The sequence below is a fragment of the Gavia stellata genome, chromosome 1 (genome assembly GCF_030936135.1).
Source record: "Gavia stellata isolate bGavSte3 chromosome 1, bGavSte3.hap2, whole genome shotgun sequence".
NCBI lineage: Eukaryota > Metazoa > Chordata > Aves > Gaviiformes > Gaviidae > Gavia > Gavia stellata.
In genome coordinates this window covers 130,142,699-130,168,063 of record NC_082594.1, presented here as the reverse complement: position 1 = coordinate 130,168,063, position 25,365 = coordinate 130,142,699, and the positions used below count along the sequence as shown (strand labels likewise).

The following is a 25,365-nucleotide window of genomic DNA, read 5'->3' as shown; positions in this document are numbered from 1 at the left end:
TAGAAATTTCCTCCTGGCAGGACTTACGGTAGAGCAGGTCACAGAAAGGGAAAAAAGTACTGCTTTTTTTCTTTTTTTTTGAGGAGAGATGAGAATTCAAAGTAAAAAAAAAATCAAATAAAATAAATTGATTTTTTTTTCTGCAACTTCTGGAACTTCATTAGTATTCTGTAGCTAAATGCTTGCTGCTGCTTCTTCCTCACCAACAGCTTTCTTGAAAAATATTAATATTTCAGAATTTATAAGTTCCCCTCACTAGCTCTAATCACAGGAATACAAAATCCTCCCTACTTCTGGCCCCGAAATGCTGTGTAATGTTGCCACATGGTGTTTCACAAATATCACTACCTTCACCAGGGTGGGGATGTGATCCTTTCTATCCCCAATGTAACATAGCTCAGAAGCACAATGAACAAATATTTGTTACACAATTGGAGGGTTGTATATGAAAATCACTAGAGGTAGAATTTATTAAAGAAGTTTATAAAACAGTTGCAAAAATGGCTTTTCTTTGTTCTTAAACACCTTGTTCTTTTTTCCCCCCCATGAGTGGGAACTACAACCCCTTTTTTAACTTCTAAGGAGGAAAAGAAGCGGTGAGGGAACCCAGTCCCCCTCACCCCCAGTTGATTATCTTCACATCGATCCTGGGGTTGGTTCTGCGGAGAAGGGACGGCGTTTGGTTAAACACAGACTGGGCTGAGCAAACAGGTTGAAAACTCCCTTGGACTTTCTCACTTCCAGCACTGTCAGCCTGCCACCAGCCCGGCTCGGTCGACCAGCTAGCAAGCTTTGCTTGGCAGGCTGCTTCGGCCAGATACCTGCTTGGGGTTTGTGTCTGCTCCAAGAGGAGGAGGACCAGGAGGAGGATGACGGGCTTGCAGGTAAGGGGTTGGGCGCCCGCAACCCACTAGTGCTGGCTGTGGACACCCCTTCTCTGCTGACACCATTTTTTTGTCATCTGTTTCATTTTAATGTGCCCCTTTTTTGTGTTTCAAGGTGTGTTTTTAAAGCTCTCTTGGGATAAAGGATTTTGCTGCGTTTCACCTATAAATAGACTTTTCTCTCCCTCTTCTCCTCCTTTGGAAATCATTCTTGGCCAGGCTGTCCCAGTGCAGGGCCTCTTCATCGCAGGATTTGTCCTTCCCTCCGCCCCCCGCCTGCACCCCTCCTCCTGCCCCGGCTGCCAGGGGGGTGTTTCCCTCTCAGCCTATGAAATCTGGCTGGTAACATCTGCCCAGATGTTGCAACCCTGGCTGCCATCTTCCCCGGCAGCCCAGGGGAGCAGTGGCTCCATCCCGGGGCAGTTTCTCAGTCTCCCGCACAGGGCATGCCGGCACACCAGGGCTCCAGCCATGCCCTCCTCTCCAAGCCCCAGCGGGGCAGCCAGCGGGAGCTTTCCCTGCTGCCATTTGCCAGAGCGCAGCGGGGTTTGGGGAGAAGAGCGGTATGTGGTGCCTATACGGCTCATGCATAGGAAGGTGAGGATCACAATCCCAAACCTCATCGGCACCTCGCTGTGGCAGTGCGGGGGTCCAGCCACCCCAGGGCCATCAGTGAGCATGAATAACGCTGCAGCGGGCAGGAGTGGCAAGGGCTCACCCCAGGACTGCTGTGGGTGTCAAGAGCTTGTGCAGGACCATCGTGTTTCTCCCCAGACTTTGGGGCTGTCATTGTTACTAAGCCTTTTCCTAGCTCTGGATATGCTTGAGATACGTGTGCGTTCCTTCACCACCACCTACGATGTTCAGTATTTTACACAGTGGTCTTACAAGTCTTCTTATTCATCTCTGAAGAGTCCTGTCTCCTCATACAGCAAAATTTCACCATGCTTCTTCCTTGCTTGTTCCTGATCCCCCCCAGCTTTCACCAACCTCTTTCAGCAGCGGGGCAGCCTAGCCCCCGTACCACTCTGGAGGAGTAGTCTGAGAGCATCTTCTGCCTCCGGCTCCAACTCATTCCTAGCAGACGCTAACACCTTGTTGGCCAGTGTGACTGTGGCTGCAGGTTGAGCACAGGTCTGCCCAGAGCTGGCCACAGGAACGGGGTGCTCTGCCAGCACCTCCTCTGCGATACATCATAGACATCCGTACCCCGTCATCACCTCTCCCCAGCCCATCTCATTGCATCTTTCCTCCAAAAGCGTTGCTTCACCCTTCCTCTCTGCTCCTCCCAGCATCCATCCTTTTCTTCCCTCCTCCACCGAGTGCCCTGACCCACCTTGGAGCTGGGCAGGTCCTTCAGGAAGGGTCTGGACCTGGACCATCCCCAGCACTTTTGGAGCAGAGGGTTGGTGAGACGTCAGGGAGATGGCAGCTCCTGCCAGGGACGTTGGCCCTGCAGCACCAGAGCAGCACCAGGGCAGAGCTCCAGTTTGGGTGCTTTGGTTTTACCCTGCAAGGAGGCTGTGGAGCCCTGCGCAGAGGGTGGAAGACCTGCCCTGCTCATTGCCCCGAATGCTCATGTCCCTGTTTCTGCAGGTTTGTGTTAGATGCTCTGGTGTTGACTGGTCTGAGCTGATACGAAGTGCCATGCCTTTTGTCTGGAGATGAATGTTGTTTTCCTGTGTCCTGCAGCAGGAGCTGATAGAGAAATGTATTATGCAGCATTTGAAGAAAGGCCTTAATTATTTTGCAGTCTATGTGTTCAGACTTCAAATGCGTTTTTCCCATGCCTGCTGTCTAATCCAGTGAACAAAAGGTTATGGTTTATAGGTCAGAGCACGACACCCATTGCGAGCACTCTGCTTTGCATCCCAGTTATTCCAATCAATGAGCTTTGCTGAATTTTTTATGCTGTGCTGGGCTTTTATCTCTCCCATTTTATTGAAAAACGACAAAGCAAAAAAACAAAGTGGAGTCAGATGAATTCCTAAGATCCTGTTTGCATAAAAAGCTACAGGATCTCGAACAAAATAACAACAGTAATTAAAAGCAGAAGTGAAAACACAGAGAACTTTTTGTTTTACAGAGAAACCACCTGCCCAAATACCAGAATAGTGCCCATCAACCTACCCAACCTGGAGATACCTAGAACATAGCTAGGAACTGTGGAGGCCAGGCAGAGACCTGGAGGGAGCTCACGTTGGACTAAAAACACGGTGCCATTTCATGGAGAAGGGCTGGTTTCCATCTTTCCAGATTTTTTTCGGCCAGGAAGGATGCTCTGGTGCGGATGCCAGGCGGGCAGAAAGGGGCCATTTCCCCTGGCTTGGAGCCACCCTCTGCAACGCAAACTGAGAGGTGGGAGGAGGGCTCAGAGGGTCGGCAGGGAGAAGGGCCGCGGTGTGCCTGGTCCTTGTGCCGCTGCTCCCGACTGATCTGCATCGGCAGGGTCCCCGTGCGGTGCTCCACAGCCCTGGAGCACGACACCTCCGATGCACGTAGGGAGCTGCTGTGGCGCAGCTATTTTTGGCAGCCCAAGTGGTGTTTGACGCTGACCCCTAAGGGCATAGAGAGGAGAGAAGCCTCTCTGAGGTCTGCCAAAGGGAAAGACAAAATAAAATGAGCGAGAAGCCACACCGAACATCCAGGGCAAAGCCTTGGAGCCACACTCAGGGTGATAAATCACCAGCAGGACGACGTCTCCTCTCCCGTGGCTGCAGTCCTGCCAATGTCTTTTTTTCAGCCCTCGATGCAGTTACCTGAGGATGTTTTTATTATTTTTTTTCTTGGCAAGGAAGAATTGATTTGACCAAACAATGATGCAGCAGCTTCTGCTCCCACTCTCAGGGCAGCGGGGCGATGCCACCCTCTCCCGAACACCAGCTCAGCTCCCCTGCCCCAGACCACCCAGCCTCCCGCATCCCCGGGCAATGACCAGTGGCTCTGCAGCCCCTGGTGATGCGCAGTCCTCCGCAGCAGCTCTCCGTCCAGCCCAGTGGAAAGCTGCCTGCATCGCTGCGCTGGGGAGCCAGCCGCCCGCGCGGGGCCAGGCGAGGTGCTGTGCAGCACCAACGCGGGTACGGAGCAGCCGCTGGCAGGAAATTCTTGCTGCCGACTTGGTTTTCTTTCCCTCCCCTGGGCCAGCAAGCAGAAGCAAAGGGGCTTTTGGGGATGTGGATGGGCAGGCCAGCTGTGCAGGTCACCAGCTGTTTAGCCTGAAGGATGGGGGATGGATTTCTCAGAGCAAAATCTCTGTGCTTCGTCGCCCCAGCAATGTGGCAGGGGGCTGCCGGGGAGCACACACTGGTTACCAGCTTTGCAAACCCACCAAAGAACCACAGACTGTCCCCTCCCAGCTCTCCACCAGCTTCAAGTCCAGCATTTTGCAGGTGATGCTCAGCAAAGCAGCCTGCACCTTGCATTAACCCTCTCCTTGCTGTGCTAATGGCAGAGCCTGCTGGGCCTTGCTGGCTATGCCTCTAGAAAATCAGCATGCCGCCCTCCTCCTCCTCCTCTTCACCCTTTCCTCCCCTTTTCATCAAGGCTGCCCCACAGGCAAATGCTCCCACCACCTTTTTGTTGCTGGTAGCTGAGGATGCAGTGCGGAGGTCTCAGTTAATTCTGGAACTGCTGCAGTCCCATCAGATATTGCTGCATTTCCGTTTAAAAGAGGGGAGGGGAAAAAAAAAAAAAGAAAGGGAAAAAAAAAGAAGAAATGCTCCAGTACAATATATTTGCCAAGGCTGCTTAGGTGACCTGATGCTTTGCATATCAATATGCTTCTTGCAGAACCCAGTGGAGAGCAGAGTCCTAGCGATGTACAGTCGTTTGTAAGAAGGAGAGGAATATCCTCCCTGAAATGATGGAAACTGAGATGTTTTCAGGTTCAGGCTGAGCAGGGCTTCCAGCCAGCCTGGCTCCCCCTGCGACGGACTCTTCTTACAGGTGGCCAAAAGGTGCTGGAGGAAAGCACAGGGTTTCTCAGGAGGTTTCAGGTTTGCTCTCTGAGTGTCTGCTACACTGGAAAATTTCTACGGGGCTGCGAATGGCACAAGGCTGAGAACCTCCGGGGGAAATAACCCTGGTACTATAATCATATAATAAACCAGGTAGAGGGGCTTTGTCACTCCACCTTCGTGTCAGACCTCTGCCTCCCGGGGTGTTGCACCGTGCCGAGGGCGGGTGCCTGCCGCTTGCCGGGATTTCTGGGCGCTGGAGCCCCCAGGCAGCTGCTGGGGCGCAGCAGCATTGCAGTGCTGCAGCCACCCCATCGCAGCAAGCGTGCATGTGTCAGCCAAGCGTTGGGATTCCTGGGCTTTGCCATCCCAGCGCCGCTGTGTGAAGGCAGACGAGGAGCCCGGCTACTCTTGCAGTTGGTAGAGGGGAGCATTAATATTTAACTCTCTCCCCAGGCCACGGAGCTGAATCATTGATCGCTGCCAAAATACCTCTGCGTTCACGCAGAGTTCAACAGAATTGCTTCGTGCCTTTCTATAGCATCTGAAGGGGCTGTATTTACATTTCTGTCAGTGCAAAGCTAAGGTGTCTGTTATACCTGCTTCCCTTGTGTGTCTCAGGTTTACTGTGGGGCCTTTCTCAGTGCCACAAAGCTGGGAGCCACATCCTCTGGGCTCCTACAGCTTTTAGCCACCCTCTCCCTTGGACCACAGTAGCTGCAGGCAGAGTAGGCATAGGAGCAGGTCTGTTCTGTCCATGGGTCTCTCAGGTATACATCGCCCTAGAAAACCAGATTATCACCTGGTAATGGATTAATTCTCGCTTACTGCCATGGTGGACAGTTCACGCCCAACTGGGCGATGCTCATTTAGGACAAATTAGTGACATAGTTTAAGTCCCAGCTCACTTTCCTTTCCGCCCTCACCCCAACTAGATCCTGACCTTTTTCTTGTTGGTCATGGGGATGTATCACAAGAATCTGACAACCAAACACCTCCCAGTTTCAACCCTGAGCGTCCGAGGGCCGTGACTCAGTGCACGAATTTGCAAGGCAGTCTGCAGATTTTGGAACAGCCACAATTCAAGTGAAGTCGGATTTAACTTGGATGATGCTAGCACACCTCCATAATGTTGGTGCACAGTTCTTCTTCCTATATATCACCCTGTCGTTCTTGAGTCTGACTGTATATGTGATATTTGGCATATTTCTCAAGTGCCTTCACTGTGCAGAATGTGGTCAAAATGCACACACAGATTTAGCGGAAGAGGAAATCCTGTCTGTGCTTCGCAGTCCACCGCACGGTTAGCTAATGAAGCAAACCCAGGACCTCTGAAAATGATCTGTGGCAAGACGCAAGTAGGTCACTTGAGAAAGTCTTAATGCATACAAAGAGCCTGAAAAGTAGCATGGGAAGCAATGGATGGGTTGTCTGGAGAGGTTTTGCTTGTGTTTTCAAAATGCTGATGAGTTGTTCGGTTTATTTTACAGTACATGTCTGGATTTGGAAATGAACATGTTTCTGAGGATCCACGCTGTCCAGGAGCTTTACCGGAGGGACAGGTACTGAGTTTTTTAAAGTGCTTTATTAAAATGACATGGAATAAAGTGAATACCTGTTCCCTGGGCTTCTTCTCTTCTTAACGTGTTTCCTTTCTCTCTGCCACCACAAAAGTCTCCAGGAGCTTTCTTTATGCAGGACCAGAATAATAAGATGCTGGCAAAAATCAGAATTAAAGATTTCCATTCATGCTTTTTACTTTTAGGTTACTCATGATCTTCCAAGTTTCACCTTGGGGGTTAAGACTTGCCTGAATTACCTCCACTCAACAGCAGGATTTTTTTCCTAAAGGAGTTTGCAGTAAAAGTGGCTTGGCCACACTGAGAAGGAAGCCATCAGCTCTGGAATATAACGGAGCAGATGTTTGAAGCTTGGCAGAGAGACATGCTCATGCAGGAGAGGCAGCTTTCGGGATTTCTGTAGGAATTGGGCTCGATGAAATTGGCTTATGAGCCTTTGTCAGGAGAGCAGCTTCTTTGTAGGGAGGGGGCATGAACGCCTGTAGTGATAAACTGACAGATTCATTCTTAAAAGTAAGCAACTTCTGAACATGTTAGATTAAAATAAATTATGTTGGGTCTTTCTGTTTTAAAGAAAGGAATCACAACCCATGTGATGCTAGCCTCTCGGTCCACAGAGGCAAGAACGAAACCCTGAAGAATTAAAGCGTTCTCATCTCCTTTACGCTGGTCTCCTTTATACCAGCACAGATTTTGAGACTGACTGTGCCCTCCTTTGGATGCCCTGTAATCCCTTGGTCTTGGATGGCAGCATTTTACACTCAGTCAATGATATCCCTTGGTGCAAGTCAGCACGTCTTCATCCTCTGTGCAAAGAGGCCAGCAGAATTAAGGTCAAACAGGGAACTTCACCCTTCACTTTTCCTGAGTTTTCTGGATCTCCCCAGTTCTGATGTTTTACACGTTGTGCGCCAGTGTGGACAGTAACACACAACACCAGGACAAGTTAAATGCGTATATATGTCCCCTAGGCCTGCATTGCAGCCTGTGTGTGCCCACAAGAAAGAAAAACTGCTGTGCTGGATCAGACTGATGGCTCAGCTGATGCAGTGTCTTCTCTCTGAGACTGGCTATAGCAGATGGGTGGAGAAAAGATGTAAGAAAGAGGCACCTGAAAACTGGGAGATCGATAGCAGTGACTGCTGGTCTGAGCAGGCAGTGCTCCAGCACTGAGCTGTGGTGGGTGTGCTCCTCGTGATTTCCTAGAGCAGCACCGCTTTCCAGGCGAGAAGACCCCTCCAGCTCCTGGCTGAGGTACCCTCACCTGGACAGAGTTTGGACTCGGTGTCAAAAGAGTTAATAGAAAAATCTAAAAACGAGTTAGACAAAAAAATCTCCGGTCCCAGGGGTGGATCCTTTCTCCTCTGCAGTATTTGTAAGACTGGCATCTGCAGTAGTGCTGGCTAAGATAAAAATGACAAGGGCTATTGATCCCCCTGCTTCACTGCATACCCATGCCGACAAGACAAAGTTTGAGGGCTGCAAGCTACGTGCCTTATGAGAGCTTTACTTCTTCCTCCTGCCCACCTGTCAGGGCAGTGTTTGATACTGTATGGATGGCTGATCCGCAGCAGGATGCCGGGATGCTAAACTAGACCTTGCAGGAGGGAGATGGGATAGCAAATGGTGTATGACTGTCCCACCGGGGTATTTCCTGCGGTTCTTGGATGCCTTTGCTTCTTGCTGATCTCAAACAAATAGACGCTGGCCTACTTAGATCAAAATGTTTAGTTTCTGTTCTCTGAAAGGGAGGACTCTGTCCTTCAGTTATGAACTCGCAAGGGCTGCTAAACCTGTGCTAGTCATACCCATGGCTCTGCAAAGGGGAACGTGCCCCTTTTGTACTCCAAAGGAGGACTGTCACTGTGCAGAAGCCCTGCGGAAAAACAAAGGCTCCCACACGGCTCTTGCTCTTGGGCAGCAAACAGCACTGGCAGGAGGAAGCAGCACGCCACCGAAATGCCTGCTCTGGGCATCCCTCCCCGGGCAGAGAGCAGGAGGAGAAGGGGGCATTTAGTGCGTAGGAGGGAAAAAGCAAAGGTGCAGCTGCTGTGAGTCTTTATCAGCCCTCTGGAAAGCCAGACAGACACGATGCTCTGGGGCAACCCCTCTGAACACTTGGTCTCAAAACATTTGTGCATAAAAATGGTCTGCTTTGCAGTCTGTATGCATTGGGAATAATCCCCTTTTCCCTGACGCTCCTGTTACTGAGTCTACCGAGCGCTGTCCCGTACAGCTTGCTTTAGCAGCGGGTGTGTTGCCCCAGTAGCTGTGCCAACTCCTTAGCGCACATCTGTAGTGTCTTGCATGTGGGAATGGGTTTTGGAGTCTGGCTGGTACCCACAGGGCATCCAGCCTCACAGGAGCAAGAAGATACGAGTACTGGGACTCATGCACAGACTCAGGAGCACATTCCACCCCATGGCGTCAGGGCGCCAGGCACTCGCCATGGTCCTCTGCCAGGGGCTCCAGAGCTAAATCCTGTGCCGCTGCCTCTCACTCCTTATTTTTCCTTCTCCTCCCATTCAGAATAACCCGCAAGTCTGCCCGTACGGCCTGTATGCTGAACAGCTCTCAGGCTCTGCCTTCACCTGTCCCCGGCCCACGAATAAGCGAAGGTATCGTGACCCCCGGCAGCGGGCGGGTGATGGGGGGCACTCGGGGCGAGTGGTGGGCAGCGATGGAGAGGCTGCGTCTGTGCCACCAGTGCTTTCTGCAAGCCTGGGTGGGTGAAAAACCTCCACCGTGTACTGGGAGAGGGGCAAGGGCAGAAAGCCATGGGAGAGGGAGAGGAAAAGCTTCGGTGGGGCGAGTGGGTTGCAAAAATGCTGAGAAAGGGGTTGCCAGGATGGGGAAGAAAACGGTTTTCTGAGCAAGCAGAGGAAGGGGAGGGGATGTTCATGGGGGCCAGATGGTCCCGAGGGGGCTGTGTGCTGTGCGAAACAACCTCGGCATCTCAGCCCCGATGCTACTGTGAAGACGTCACCGCTGCGACTGGCACAGGTAAGCACCTGATGGACAGTGTCAAAACCAAGCCTCTGAGCAGGACTCTTCCCTCCTCCAAAGGGATGCTCCTGCACGCCGGCTGGGACCGGTGAGGTGCTAGCTGGGGCTGTACCCATTTTGGGGCTGGCCAGGGGCTCAGACCAGCACTAGGCACCGAGCACGCTGCTTACTACCCCGCATTCCCAGCGGTGCTGGAGACAGCTTGTTCAAGCCGGTGGCAAAAATCCCGGAGCTCTGTCCCGGTCATCATGCTCCAGCCATGACCAGATTGCAGAAGATGGGTTTCTTATTTTGCTTCTCCCACAGCAGCTTTTCTGTCCCTTCTGTTGTTCGTTCAAATGAAAGGCAAATGCATCATCTGAGCTGCCTAGCAGAGCTCTGCTCTCCGGGCTGGTGCCAGCTCACGGTGTGCGTGGGAAAGGGATGAATCATTGTTTGCCGCACGAAGATGTCCTTGATGGAAATTTTCCAGCTCTCAAGGGAGAGCTCCCTCCTCCCCTCTCCCACCCACCCAAACTGCAACCACCGCTGTTAACACATCAAAGGCATCGGCAGCCCTGCCTAGCTCAGGCTTTCCTGATTACCTCTGCTCTCCCACCTGATTAAAAGCCCAGCTTTGGGCTTGGCTGTGCCTGGGTACGCGTGCGGATGCCGGCCGTGGGAGCGGCGGGGGTGGCAGGGGCTGCAGCCACGGACACCGCGGGCAGCGAGGAAGGAGAGTGACGGTCCCAGGCAGTGATGGAGGCATGGGGGACCTCCTACAGTGGTAGGAAGCATCATCCCACATAAAAGTCTGGTCTTCACGGCATGGGCTCACTGGTGGTCCTATGGGCAATGCCAGCCAAGCATAGCATGCTACTTTCAATAATCCATCCAAATTCAGATACTGGCTGTGACCTTCTGTCTCCTGAAAGCTCCTCTGTACTATCAGTTAGATGCTGTGCTCGTCCCTGCCTTGTCTGAGCTGCTTTGTAGCTGTGTTTAAATAGGCTTTTTTTCCACCTCAGAGATTGCTGTATTTCAGCCACAGATAAAGCGGTATCTTTATTTTTTATATACATATATACGTGTGTGTGAATGTAAACATATGTAATTATATGTAAACACACATATAGAGATTTACCTTCATATAACAGCTTATATTTGTATTTAGATCCTATAACAAAGAGCCATCTCTCTGGAATTCTCTGGCTGTGAGTTGGTGTTTGATATTTAATACACCTTTTGGTCCAGTTGCCACCAATGTAAATGTTATTCATGACTTTAGGAGCTCAATCAGCTGGCAGCCATCCAGAGGGTTTAACCTCTTCCCCAGGCTAATCCAAGTCGTTTCCTTCTTTGTAGCTGGCTGTATCGGATCCTACCTTCAGTCTGCCACAAACCCTTCAAACCTCTTGAGGAGGGCCACTTGACACACAACTGGGATGAAGTTGAGCCTGACCCCAACCAGGTAACTGTGCTGGAAAGTGCCCTGGTCCTGCTAGGAGGTCAGTCAAATATTAAGCTAACCAGGGGTGCAAAGGCGCTGAGCTGGGTCCTGACTGCCACCCATTGTTCCTCACCTATGGGTCATCCAAGGAAGGACAGCCCTCGATGCAATGTTTGCTGCTTCCCACCTTGATGGATGCTTGTGCTGCTTCCCAGCACGGCCGCAGTGCCGCAGGGTTTGGTCTGTGCTATCTGGCATCTCCCTTGGGGGCTCCTGTTGGCCACCTCTCAGGCTGCTCTCTCTTCCTCTTCAGTTTCCCCCACCAAAGGCTCATCATGCCCCAGCCCAGCAAGCAGAGCAGCACCACGTCTCTGCCATCCATCCCCTCCTTCCCTGTGCTTTCGGAGAGGCTGCTGGCTGCCAGCCCATTTCTCTGCAGCCCTCATGGGAAATCAAGCTTCATTCTGGAGAGTCACACAGAGACACAGCATTTGTCTTCCTCTGTTATGGCCTTACCATCATCTTTAATCATTATTTCTTCCCTGCCAGCCCCAGAACATTTGGCTTTGCTAATCTGACTCTCTCCTCCTGCCGTTCTCCTCTCAACATCATCTCATGGTCATCGGTTTTTACTCCTCTCAGGTTTTGCCCTTTGATGCATCATCATTAGCTAATTTCCAGCCTCCTGACAGCCTCGCCATTTGTCTAAATACTTTCCCAGTTCTGGTGGAATATGTTTTCCAGCCGCTGACCAAGGAGCGGTGACAGGCTCATATTTAGGTCCCTTTGGTGCTCCTTGCCAAATGAAGCTCCAATGACTTCTGTTACCACCTCATCCATCCCTGATGCCCTTTCGCAGCCTGCATCTACCATTACAGTTATTTATGATTATGGCAATTCCAAGATGCCCAGCTCTCAAGCATCTCAAGCCATTCACGTGCAGTACATCTTTTACGGAAGGGAACAGCAACGAAGCTCCTGCCCATTCTCTCTCTCACCACTTTCAATAGCAATCATCAAACCCAGAGGGCTTATTTCCTAGCAGTAAGTGGGAGCCATCTTCCTGCTTTCCTTCTCATCCTCTCTGAAGCAGAGCCAGAGACCAGGTTCAGTTTGTTGGACAAGAATGACGCTTCCCTGCAGTGCTTTGTGTTTCGCCCAGCTCACTTAAGGAGCTTTCCCGATTATCAGCCATCTAAAAGGATGGCCATATGGACCCACCTTATGCAAAGATCACTGTAGTCAATGGGAAAAAATACCCTTTAATGTTGCCCAAAGACAATGGCAGAATTAAGAAAGGCACAGGGGACAAAAGAGAGAAGGAGACAAAGGTGATGAAAAAATATGGGGTGGCATCCATGCAAGAAATGCCGAAAGAGAAGAAAGCTCTCCAGCCTGGAACAGAGATGACCAAGGGAAGCTATGTTTAAGAGGCAGGGAGAAAATTAATACCAGTAACGAATGTCACATTCAAAAAAATAAAAGCATAAACTGTGAAACTTCTTGCCAGAGGATCCAGGTTGGTTCAAAAAGTGTTGGGACAAACCTTGAAGAGAGCAAACCTGTAAAGTAATAGGAAGCACAGAGGTTCTCTACCTCAGGAGGCTCACGGATCATACAGCAGGGGAGCAACACTAAAAGCTTCCCCGTTTTAAGCACCTGGCACTGGCTGCTGCTGGGCTGTCTTGGACTTCTCTTACTTCTCTTCTGGTTCAGGGTACTCGTTCTTCTCTTCTTGCATTGGTGAAACCCAAATGCAGCAGAGACATGCCAGACGAACAGCTCTCTCCAGGAGAGCCTGACAAGTCGCCTGGGCACCCACATTTTGATTTGGGTTTGGAATGCTTTCATGAGGCTTGGGGGAATTTAATATCTTTGTATCACTTTCAAATTTAGCTGAACTTTCACATAGTTCAAAATTTTTGGGAGCGGCAGGCACAGACACAGAGTCCCATAAGCTTTGTTTTCTCAGGGCACCAGCCTAAAAACATGTCAAGAACTGCCAGGTCAGGTAGCTAAAAGGAAGAAAAATGTTCTCGTGGATGCCTAGAGTCACAGGCACTTCCATCTGGGGTCAAATGTATCGATGCAGGGGATATATCTAGCAGCTGGCCACGTCAACATCCTCCTAATTTTGGGTGTTTGGGTTGGTCTGCACTGAACAGTGTGGGGCTCTCAGCTGCAGCACCTCATTCCCAAGAGCTGCAAAGACCTTTAGTAGGATATTAGTGGTAATAAATACTTCAGACTCCTCTGACACCTTCTGCCTGAGGATCTCGACAGGCTTTGCAAGAAATAATTAGGGCTGCCCGCAGCTCCCACTCACACAGGTAGAGATATTTCTGCTTTGGATGTGGGGAAAATGCGGTGAAGCAAACAGGAGTGTTATGCTCGGGTCACGGAGGGAGTGAATCATCCAGCACGGAGTAGAGCACAGGATGATGACAATTTGGCTGTGGAAAACTAGCTCATCTGAATTTCTTTGCTTTCAACAGTGTTGTTAGTAATAGAGGAAGAGACAGCTTTTAAATAGGATTTTTTTTTAACCTTGGCACTACACATGCCTGCCAATTATTTTACAAAATTATGATTAAAAAGGAAAAAAAGCTCCATAAATCAAAAGAAACCTGTAAACTGAATTAACCGAGGCAAAGAGGAAAGAGAAAGCTACCCCAGCTAGCAGAGGCAGGGAGGCGGTGGGGGGCACAGGGGTCTGCTTTCTTTTGAATTGCCATCATTTGCATTATAACCTCCGGCATTGCTTTCTTGCTTTTTGTTTGCCGCAATCTAGCTGCGATGGAAACCTTTTGAGATCCCGAAAGCCCCTCAGAATAAGCTGGACTTCGTGAGCGTAAGTTGGGGGGACCAGGGCATCTGGGCATCCTCCATCTCTGCTCCCCCTCGGGGGGTAGCAGGGCACATGGGATGCTCAGCATTGGGCTAACAGCAGTGGTTTTGACACTTCTGGACTTGCAGAGCATCTGTGGGAGGGGAGAGGATCCCAGATTTCAACCACCTGACAGTAGACTTGATTTTCTTCATTGCCTTTCAAGGAGCTCTTCAATAAAGCCCCAACCCCCAGCTCTCCTGAGTCCCTGGGCTGGAAAACACCAGCTTACATGGATAGCTAAGAAACCCTTGAGATATTAAAGTAAAGCCAATGTGTTTGGCCAAAGACCATACGTGGACAGGCTGGTAGTGGTACGGAGAAGTCGGCAGAGAGCGTGAGCCCCAGCAAGGGGGTGAGATGAGGAGGGGAAAGGGGGCTGGCCCCTGCCCCGCTGCCTGCTGCTCACTCCCGGTGCTTTGGGTTTGCCCACAGGGACTGCACACCTTGTGCGGCGCCGGAGAGCCCAGAGGACGCAATGGCATCGCCGTCCATATTTTCGTCTGCAACACCTCCATGCTCGACAGGTCAGTGACTGCTACGCTGGAGGCTCGGGCTGCCCCGGGCTGGCTGCCTGCACGTATACGTCTGTCGCCGCTGTGCTTGAGTCCAGCTGCTCCCAGTGTCGCTGCCTCTATTCCCCTGTGTTCCTGTGTGCACAGGTGAAGGTGTTCACGGTGTCCATGGCAGGTGTTTGTGAAACAGGTTGTGCTCCATGGCCAAGCACTGGGGGAGTGGGTGGGAAGCCACCAAGAGAAGGAGGGAGCTGGACATGGGGATGCAGCAAGAGGGGATGTGTTGGATCCAGGTGCTCTCGTCCCAGGGACCAGAGCTGCTCCTCAGAGGTCAACACACACGCAACCTCTGATGGGCATCGCTACACCCTGCAGCGGCTCATGGGGAAGTCAGCCCCTGTCCCCAGTTTACAACGCCTGATGCACCCATGGCCACAAAGGCAAGGACCTGGCAGAGGTCAGAGGACATACTGCTTCCAGGCCAAGCACATTAAACCTCCCTGCCTCCTCTGCACCGGCCCGTATATTGCATTCACTGACCTGCAAATAGCATTTTTGGTGCCAAAGGGGAGACCTCTGCCACGTCAATCTCCCAGCTCAAAACTCCCCAGCTGTGGTAGCGGTGTGTGCCTGGGGCTTACAGCACCTTGACCTTCCTATTCTCTTTTTTCTTTAGATGCCTTTATAATTCAGATGGCGACTTCCTAATTGGTGAGTTGATGCTTTGGCTTTTCTTTTCCCCCCCGCCCCAAGGGTCTACCTGGGTTGCCACCTGCCTGCCTCTTTGTTCTTCCAAAGCCTTGGGACTTACAGCCAAGATTTGGGGGGGAGGCTTGGCTTCACCCTCATGCCATCCAGATTTGGTGGTCTGACACCAGCTGGACTGTTGGGCGGGTTGCACCGCTCCCGTGCAGCTCAGAGAGTGCACGTCTGTGCCAGACCTCAACTTTCTTTTTGAGCAGTGACCCAACTTCCCTGGCGTGGTGCTCAGGGACCGTTTCCCAGCGCTGCCCAGATTGGTATTAGGCACACCACAGGCGGAGGTTTTCTGGAAAACATAAGCCTCAGGATTTCTGAACAGTTTACAGCTAGATGCCTTCGTTGCTTCAGTCCAAGAGTATTTGGCACGGCAGCTTAGTTCCCACACTCTGCCAGCCTCAGGCAACCAGGTTGCCACTATGAGCATTGAGGTTGGCACATAAAGTGCGCACATGCCGAAAAATATTCTGAGCGGTATCAGAAGCCTGATATTTGCTTGTATCTTTCTTGACCAAGGGACAGAAATGCCTTGGGGTCACCAACAGAAACAATTATCCCATAAAATAGCTATTAAATTGTTCTCACTCACCTCCTTCGATACCGTGAAGTAAAAGTGCTAGGACAAGTTTTGTAAACCTGCTAGTTTTTCAAGTCAAAATGTGAGCTCTCCTGTGCCAGGACAGTCCAGGAAAATAATGCAGACATTAGTATAGCATTACCTCTACCCGCAGGAAGCAGGGAGAATTAGCTATTCCCAGACATCTCACATTGCCGGGGTCATGACAAGGATGGGTAAGTGCACCACATTACGTGAAGATCATGATATGGACAGGTATGGCCCTGAATATATCAAGACCCATTTATCTGGACATAGCGTATGTGGCACAAATCTTACATCAAGGGAACACGAGATGATGGATGGTTTAACCTCACGCAGGCACCTGCTGTGACATGGGGGTCATGGGGCTGGTCTGGAAGCTCTTCCTCCAGTGCAAGGCTCTGCATGGGAGAGGGAGCCCGGTCCTGCAGTGAAGCAGGGTCAGAAGGGGCCCTCTGCTCTTCCTTGGAGCCCGGGTGCTCTTGGTGGACAGGGAGGAAGGCATTCACCACGTCGCTTCAGCTCCTCTGCCTGCATTTTGTTTCCACAGTGCCCCAGCAAGGGAAACTGCTCATCACAACCGAGTTTGGGAAGATGCTAGTGGAGCCCAATGAAATCTGCGTCATCCAGGTAAGGGCTGACTGCACCTTGCCTGTGGCTCAGAGCCCAACGTTGGAGCAAGCCAGCTCCTGCATTCAGCTGTTTGTGGTTTGTCACGAAAGTCCTGGGAGGATCCTAGTATCTTCCTTTATTTTCCAGCAAGGAATGCGTTTCAGTGTGGAGGTATTTGGAGAGACCAGAGGCTACATCCTGGAGGTGTACGGGGCACACTTTGAGCTGCCTGACCTGGGACCCATTGGTAACAATCTTCCATCAGACCTACACTGAATTTCATAGAGACAGCCAGGAGTTACAAGCTCCAATTAATCCTTTTATCTCCTACGTAATAAATGCTCCCTTGTACACACTCCTTCCCAAAAATGCTTTCCATCCCGGCGCTGTTATTTCCCAGCAGAGCAAGCATCCCCCTGAAAAAAAGTGACAGCCCAGTTGTCCCAAGATTCCCCTGGGACTGAAGGGACCATTTCTCTCCCCCTTTTCCCCTTTATCTCTTCCCTTCTGATTTGGGAGTCCCCATCTGCTGGCTCTGAATCTGTTCCTACCAAAACAAACTCAAAAGGCCATCATCGCTGATGGCCCTTACCTACAGATATGGCATAAACTGGAGTAATAGGAGATAATTTACCCGATTGAAGGAAAGGCAGATTTCAGAGGCAGCAGATATTCTTGAAGCCCCGTTTTAGATTTAATCAAGTGTTTTTCCCCACATCTCTGTGAACAGAGGTGCCTTAGAGCTCTAGAGCCTAGAGTGCCTTAGTGTCAGAAGCTGTTCTCCTTGGAGAATTCAAAATCAATAAAACGAGCAGCGCAGGACTGGGATCAGCAACACATTCGCATCTCCGTGTTGTGCTACCAGGGCGGATCTGCCTTCACTGAGCAGAGATCTAGCTCTTGCAAATCACAGATCCTCTCTGCCAGCTGCCTCCTGGTCTGTGCAATGTCACAGATCATGAAGGCACAACCTCTTGCTGCCGTGACAAAGATATTGGGAGGATGCACGGCATCCGAAGCCCCGCCATCCCCCCTGTGACTTCCCAGCTAGCTCTCCGGAGGTGCTTAACTCAGGTTATTTCACCTTCCTTATCCCTGGATTAATCACCTCCAATATTTTCTTGCTGAGAAAAACACCTCCCGGTTACGGCTACTAAGATTGTCTCAGGGAAAGGAAGTGAAACTTCCCTTATAACAGCTAAAATAACTACAAAACAAGTACCAATAGTTCTCCACTTTCAGACTGGTGGTTTGGGGTTGGTTGTTTTTCATTTTAGGTTGGATTGGGTTTTTTTGCTCCACTAGACTGGGCTTGTTTTATAGCTCTCAGTGAGACCTAAAAGACTGGCCATGCTTGAAGTAAACTGAGCAGGTATTATCAATCAGCGACAAGCCTGGCGTGGCCCATCTGCATTCAGAGCACCTTTGCAAACATCTCATGGCCATAGTGAAACTGAAGCCAATTGTTCTTGCAGTGGGGAACCAACCCAATTTGCAGCCGTTTAATGGGACCCCGCTTGAGCATCATTCCCGTGTGACGTGCTGGGCACACCTCTTTCCGCGTTAAGCCTACAGTGATTTTTCAGCAGCTTTCCTTTCAGCCAGCTGATGTTACCTGCCTTCACCCACTTCTTGCTCTCTGTGTCTGCTCCACTTGATTATTGATATTGTTGCCCCAGCTTGTTGGTAACAAGTTTTCCCATTAGTTTTTCAGACACTGTTGGACTGGGTTTGTGGGGGGTTTTTTCAGTTTCCAGAAGGCAGGAATCTATTATAAAGTTTACTTTCTGGAGAAAAGAAAATGAGTGCACTCGCCTGTAAACCTTTTCAGGAGGTGGTAATTACAAGAGCTCCTCTTCTCACCACCTACCCGCCTTCCCCTCAGAGACCAAGATCCTTTGTATTTCAGTCTTACTTTATTCTAACTTCACTTTTCACTTGAAAAATGACAGCTGGAGAAAAGCACTGACTGTTAAACCTTAGCAGCAGGTAGTAATGTCTGCATTTGTATCCAAGAAATTCAAACCCACTTTGTAATAATAATTCCAATGAGAAGAAGAGGAATACTTCAGTATGGTGCTTTGCACTTTGAAAATGCACTCCTCACACTAACCAACCCCTCAGTATGCCCAGAGTCTGTAGGTATCACGAGCCGTTATTTTATTACTCTTTTTGCAAGCATTCAGGAATTTTTTTGGCCCCCTCATGACATGCCTCGTAACTTCTGCGTGGCTAAGTATCCAACCAGAAGGATGTCCAGGACCAGAGAGCAGTTCACCCTCCATTTTTTGCTTAATTCCTAGTTGTTACATGCCTTTAATTGAGGATGAAGTACTAATCTTGTTCAGAAGGGAACTAGGGGAGACCTGTCTTAGTCACATAAGGGGAGCATGGATGTATTACAATTACCTACTCATAGGAGCACAAGAAGTACATGACTATTTCAGGTTTCTTGGTGGACCAAGAAGCAGTAAGGTCATTCAAAATGCAGAAGGGCACCCACAAAGCCAGGAAATTGCACCAGCCTCTCACTTTGCTTGCAGGTTGCCCAAAGAGCTCTGGCATCTCTTTTTCTTTCGCAGGAGCCAATGGCCTGGCCAACCCGCGTGACTTCTTGGTGCCCGTTGCATGGTACGAGGACCGCCAAGTGCCTGGGGGCTACACGGTGATCAGCAAGTACCAGGGCAAGCTGTTCGCAGCCCAGCAGGTGAGGATGCCCTGGGAGAACAGGTAACACTGAAGCACAGCGACTGCCAGTGCATGGCCTGGGATACGCAACTCAGTAGCGCGTAGTCTCAGGAGGTCCTGCTGGGTTAAGTGGAGCAGGACTGAGCCCTTGCCTTGTTGGGTCATTCATCTTCCCAGCTGAGGCTCCTCAGTCTGGAAAAAAGCATTTGTGAAGACTTAGTTGCCCAAAGACTCAACGATGGTCTTTGCCTCACTGTTTCCGTACATTTATAGTGACAGAGTAGAAAAGGGCAGCTGGGGCTGCTGTGAAAAGCCAAGGTTTCCTTACCAGAGAGCCAGTGTTGCAGCTGGCCTTGTTCAAACACTGCCTGGGCACTCGAAAGCCCTTAGAGACCAAAGCCCAGAGGGAGGGCTGAGGCTCACCAAGCGGAAATGCTGAGGAAAACCACATCCTTGCAATGTCAGGCTGTTCCTAAAGGGCTTTGTGCTCAAGGCTGCCAGCGTACCTTTCACCAGCACTAAACCCATTTTTAGTTTGGGAAAGAGCAGTGCCCCACATACATGCAGCAAGTTGGAAGGCTGTGTATGGTAACCCTCTGTCTCTTTGCTTTGGTAGGCTTTCTCCCCCTTCAATGTTGTAGCCTGGCACGGGAACTACACGCCATACAAATACCATCTGGAAAAATTCATGGTCATTAATTCTGTTGCTTTTGACCATGCGGTAAGTTCTGGAGCTGGGCAAGGCAAAGCCATGCTGCGTGGATACCATACCATCCCAACTCACGCTGAGCTCCGGGGTCAGTGCCTGCTAAAAAATATGTTGTGCTCTAAGAAACAGTGTGAAATCTCTTACGCTGCTTTCCCCGGGCCCAAACCAAGCTCCTTTGTGGTACAAAGACGTAACTGGGGGTTGCTCAGCTTCTTAAACAGCTTTATGCACCTTAGCATAGAATTTCTGTGCCCTGGAAGAGAACTGAATACTGAAGCCAACACACACCAGGCAACTCAGCAAAAAGACTTTTGCTTCAAATTCTTGCCTTGATTTATTTCTTGCAATTGCACAGACTCCTTCCACTGGTTCCTCTGAGCCCAGCACCGAAATTCTTTCAAAGAGCTGGCAGCTTTCATTGCAATAATTCCTAGATCTTCTGGAAAATAACTAAAGCCAAAACTAATGTAAGCAGCTCTTCTAAAAAGGAAACCAGCCCAGTGGGAGAGGTGCCCACAGCGATGCCATCTCTTGGCGCTGCTTCTGCAAGTGGGTGTGCAAGGAGACTGGAGCATTTCTAGTGTGACAACCAACAGAAAGTAGTGTTTAAACTCCAGAAAAAAACTGCCAGGAGAAGGACAGTTTTGGGATCAAAGCCCAGAAAATCATTTTACTGGACTAGAGACTTCAAAAATCCTTGAAGCAAGCCACAATTTCTCTGCACTTTGTTCTCCCTGTTTGTAAACAGGGCTGTGAGGGTAGATGCCTCCAGCAGGATGTTCCTGTCCTCTGTAACCAGCTAAGGAAGAGGTACGGTTTCGTGGTAGGAGGAGTGCTGGAGACTGCTCATGGAATTACAGTGCCCCATCTTGCGGGGCTGTCCCTCCCCTGCATCTGTGCCGCTAGCTCCAAGGGCATCATTGTTGGGGCAGGGAAGGCTCTCCAAGGCTGCCTAAAGGAAAAACTGTCCAGTCCTATCACTTGTCTCCCATGTTCAGCATGGGATCGAGATGCTGGGTGCTGTCACACAGGGTCACAAATCTCACCCACACCACCAGGTACAGGTGGTAAAAGTGCTTTGGCAAGGGAGAGGCTGTATCAGTCAGGTTTACCGGCTGGATGACTTGAGCAGATAGCTCTGAGCCCTGCTCCGTTTCATGCTTTTTGCTTTGCTTGTTTCAGGATCCTTCTATCTTCACTGTCCTGACAGCCAAGACGACCCGTCCTGGAGTGGCACTCGCTGACTTTGTCATATTCCCCCCGCGATGGGGTGTAGCTAACAACACCTTCCGCCCACCATACTACCACCGTACGTCTGCTCTTTGTTGGTTGTGCTTGAGTACAGGACTGCCGGGAAAAAACAAGCCTCCATTTATTTAGGAGCGTGCACAGGGAAGAAGCAGTCTGGTTTGTTGCCCTTAGCACAGTTAGAGTCAGCTTCTTGGAGTCAGTCAGTCCTCCCTGGAAAACGAACAAACCCAAAGATGTTCCTATTTAGAGCATCTCAGGAAAACTCAGAGGTGATGGGCTGGAGATGTCTGCATAGGTGGATGCATCTGTACTCAAGGGGATCCCACTGAGACCGGGTGCATGTTGAACTTTGCATTGCAGAAATGCATCAGAAATTGTCCTGTCATCCAGCCATGAATTGCTTAATATCTCATTGGAGTACATGGATAAAGAACGGGAGAAAGGAAAATACAACATCACAGGTGGTGAGAAGCAGAGAGACGTAGAGCTGCCCAAGGCCACTCGCAGGGTGAGATCAAAGTTACAGCGAAGGATTGAACTGGCTCTCCTGAGCCCTTCTTCACCACCTGCACAGTGATGGAGGTTCCTCTGGCATTTAAGAAGCCAGAGATCAGGAACTGGGCTCCTTCTCAGGCAGCTGGTTGATTTTTGCAGGATTTGGTTGCCATCTCCAGAGCCGGTTTCTTTTTGGCAGTTTTTTTGGTTTTGCCTTGGCAGAGCATGGCCACATGTTGCATTGAATGGATGCTAGAAATCCAGTTGCCCACATGGGATTTCCTTCCCAGGTAGGGATGAGGCAACCTGCTCTATGGGACTGAGGAGGAAGGCTTGCTCATGCTGCACCTCTTCTGTCGACAGCTAAAAGGCCCCATCTCAGAAGCTATCAAGGTCACACTATGGTCACTTTGAAGTGCTGAGAGGCTTTCTGCACACTTACTAACTACAGTTTAATAGCCAGCTTCTCCTGCTACTTAGACATATTTCCAAGCGTCTTGGGGACTGGCAGAATTAGTGGCGCTTGCAAGCACAGTAGGCAGCTGTGCCACCATCTGAGTAAATCCCACAGGCAAAGTCCTGCCCTGTCATTCTGCTTTCATTCCCAATAATGACTGTGACATGGAAACATGTCACCTGACCGGCTGGGATAGTGCCAGGTCACAGTTACCTCTTTTATTAGACCCTAAAATGTGAGACACACAGCTGGTTTACCACGATTAAGTTGCTGTGCTTCAGCAGAGCTGTGCTAACTTTCCACGGACACGTTGTGTTGAACAACATGAACGTGTTCAACCTTGCTTAGCCTGCAGTAAAAGATGGCTGAAATAAATCTCATTCTCTTGGCTGTGTTGTGAGCTAAGAGTACCCATGCAGACAGCTACCACAGCTACTCATTTGAGCACAGTACGTTGGCCATAGGCTTGAGCACTAAATTCATGATGAACAGGTTGGTTGTCTACTCTAGCCCAGCCATGGAGGGGCAGACCTTGAGCGGGTAAGGCAGACATCGCAACAGTCAATTATCAAGACACTGCACATTAGTTTCCTCTGAAATTAGTGCAGTGATGAGAATCTTGTACCATTAGAGAGGTGTAACAGGACAGAGCAACTCTGGGGCAGGAGAAGCATAAGTTCAGTGCTGCTGAACTCTCCTCTCTCCGAATAGTTTACAAGAGACCTATTTTGTTTGCCAGAAATCTCCTGTTGCCTCCTCTTCTCAGGTGCAGTGGAAAGCCTGTGTTCAGAGAACTTCGGTGCACTCAGAGTCACGGTTTTCGTCTTGCTTTAACTTTGCCCCAAGTATAAATATAGCAATGGTTGTCCAAAAATTTCACCCTAGACACTGTAACAATTTCACATACAAAGGTGGCTGTGCAGCTTATAAATACTGACTTCTTTTGGTCACCTTTCTACATCCCTGGAGGCTATGAATTACTCCTAGGGTCTTTGGCCCACAGGTTGAAAAATGTGTCTGATACAGCTTCTATACCATATATTTAATCTGTGTCTGGGAGAGTACTTGTGTGATTCTCATTACGGTGGAACCTAATATCTAACAGCCACTAAGGGATTTTAACTTCACAGCATCCTGCTTGTAGAGGACAATGCTATATTACCGATAGGGAATGGAGGCATGCCTAAGTTCTTGGGGTGACAAAGGAAATCTGCGAACGAATAAGAAACTGGACTCAGCTCATCTCTTAGGTCCTAGCCTGGTTTTCTACTCACCAGCCCATTCTTCCTAAGCAGTAGTATAAGTCCTGTTGCAGACGCGTTGGCAATCCAGCTCCTAGGGTCTGCACAGCAGTCTGAGCGTGCCAAGCGCAGTACATGAGCGAGTTCAATGAAAAGCCTGTAACGATCCGGTCTTACATGAGATACTGACAACTTGGGATGAAAATTGGTAATTGTTTGCATACACATATAGGCCAACCCTGCTTTGAGCTAAATTAGTTTTGTTGTTAAACATTTCAGACTTAACGAAGACTGAACTACTGGTTAAAAAGGGCTATATATAACAAAGCTACACAAACGTGTCCTGGTTTTGCAAAAACTGACCGCTAAGCAGAAAGTTGCCATATTGTTGAGCTACCTCAGGTCTACTAAAGCTGAAAGCTTGGGATGGCAGTTGTTAAAGTACTTCCCTTTCAGGGAGCATAACTCAGTTAAGTACTGAATGATTAGATATAGCCATCCTTACCTAAGTTAGCAATATATTACTCCATTGGTTTCAAAGGGTCTACTTAAAAGTATTCTTCCTTGGGGAAAGACAAATTTGGCTCCTTGTCTTTGGGCATACAGTGGCTCTCGAGAAATAAGTAAATAAGGCACAAATCAAAAGCAGAAGGTACTGAAGTGCCTTGGTGGACTGAAGATGGTAGAATATCGAACAAAATGATTTCAAGCTGATAACCTGGGACACCAGACCTGGCTCTCTCACCAGACTGTCGGCCAGATATTTTGTGCCTCAGTGCCAGTAACACAAGGACGATTATACTGAACTTTCTTTGCAGGGCTTTGAGATCTCTAATCCAAGTCTGTAAATATCTGGTTATACCATGTAGCCCATATGCAGGTGCAGTACTTACGCAGCTCAAGGTGGTAGGAAAAGCACAGGTCTACCAACCTTCAGTGCACCTTCATTAGGGAGATCTCAGCTTCTGAATCCAGATAATTAAGAGTGGAATAAAACCTGTACAGCTTTACAAGCATCACCTGTAGGCTCCCTCATGTCCTCTCTTGTGATGCCCTGCTTAGGAAACTCCACCCACTGCCCGGCCCAGCTTAGCTCATGGGATTCAAGGAGTTCACAGCCCCGTTGTGATGCCTCCCAGTCACACTGCGTTGCAACCTCTTCTCTTTGCCTCCTGCAGGGAACTGCATGAGTGAGTTCATGGGGCTCATCAAAGGCCACTACGAAGCAAAGGAGGAAGGCTTCCAGCCTGGCGGGGCCAGCTTGCACAGCATGATGACTCCTCACGGGCCGGATGCGGACTGTTTTGAGAAGGCAAGCAAAGCCAAGCTGGAGCCTGAGAGGGTTGCAGAAGGGACCATGGTAAGGACCCAAGGGAGCCAGTAAGATTTCGAATACAGCACGGCATACTGCTGCTGTGCCACTCTCAAAGTACAGCCTAGCTTCTTGCTGGCAAGAGTTGGAAAAGTACTTGGACGAAACGGCTGCAGCATTTACCTCCCTTAACAATCAGCTCCCCTGGAGACACGCAATGCCAGGCAGCTTTGATCATCTGCCCACATAAATTGTTGCCTGAGCAGAAGGCTGGGAATCCTCATGCTGATTAATTTAATTTTTGTCTTAGCCTATGGACATAGAAATGAAACCCCTGACTGTCCTCCTTTCTCCACCCCCTAAAATTGAATGATGATCATCAACACACCTTAAAATAGACTTTTTGGAACAACCTGGCCTTCCTGAGTATCCAGGGAATCCAAAGTCACTCCTGAGACCTCTGCAATGCCAGCTCTGAAGAGCTTTTTCCCCCTGGGTTGATCAGGCTGGAAGCAGAACTTGGCAGGGCTGGACAATGTGTGCAACTCCTGTTTGTGGTAGAGCAGAGCTACCTTGCCTGGATGCAAACTCACGCCCTCTTGCCCTAACCTACCTTCCCTCTTCCCAACAGGCCTTCATGTTCGAATCATCCCTCAGTCTGGCCGTCACCAAATGGGGCCTCCAGACCTCCAACCGCCTAGATAAAAACTACTACAAGTGCTGGGAACCTCTGAAAAGCCATTTCAACCCTAAGTGCAAGTAAAGAGAAGTATTTGGTGCTTGCGATTACGTGAGTGAAGACAGGGAAATCCAGCCTATCTATGTGTGGTGGCACAGTCGACTCGGGCAATGCAGAGTGCTGTAGCACAGAACGGCATTTCCGGCAGCCACCGAGCCATGAAAATTATCATCCCTATGTAACTTGGGAAATGCAGTAAAAACCCCACCATTATTCTTAACTTTCAAGTATCCAATTAAAGCTTTCC

The 25,365-nt window shown here is 49.8% G+C and overlaps 1 protein-coding gene across 1 annotated transcript; it reads left to right on the top strand.

The window, feature by feature from the left end:
- The first annotated feature begins 864 nt into the window (after positions 1 to 864).
- Positions 865 to 25,163, top strand: HGD (homogentisate 1,2-dioxygenase). Its single transcript, XM_009812085.2, has 14 exons — positions 865 to 884; positions 6,331 to 6,402; positions 8,950 to 9,038; positions 10,771 to 10,876; positions 13,647 to 13,706; positions 14,178 to 14,269; positions 14,934 to 14,968; positions 16,165 to 16,244; positions 16,374 to 16,473; positions 18,809 to 18,933; positions 19,531 to 19,635; positions 20,806 to 20,932; positions 24,246 to 24,427; positions 25,011 to 25,163. Exons 1-14 carry the CDS (start codon positions 870 to 872, stop codon positions 25,140 to 25,142), a joined length of 1,320 nt encoding a protein of 439 aa, XP_009810387.2. The 5' UTR covers positions 865 to 869; the 3' UTR covers positions 25,143 to 25,163.
- Positions 25,164 to 25,365: the final 202 nt, after the last annotated feature.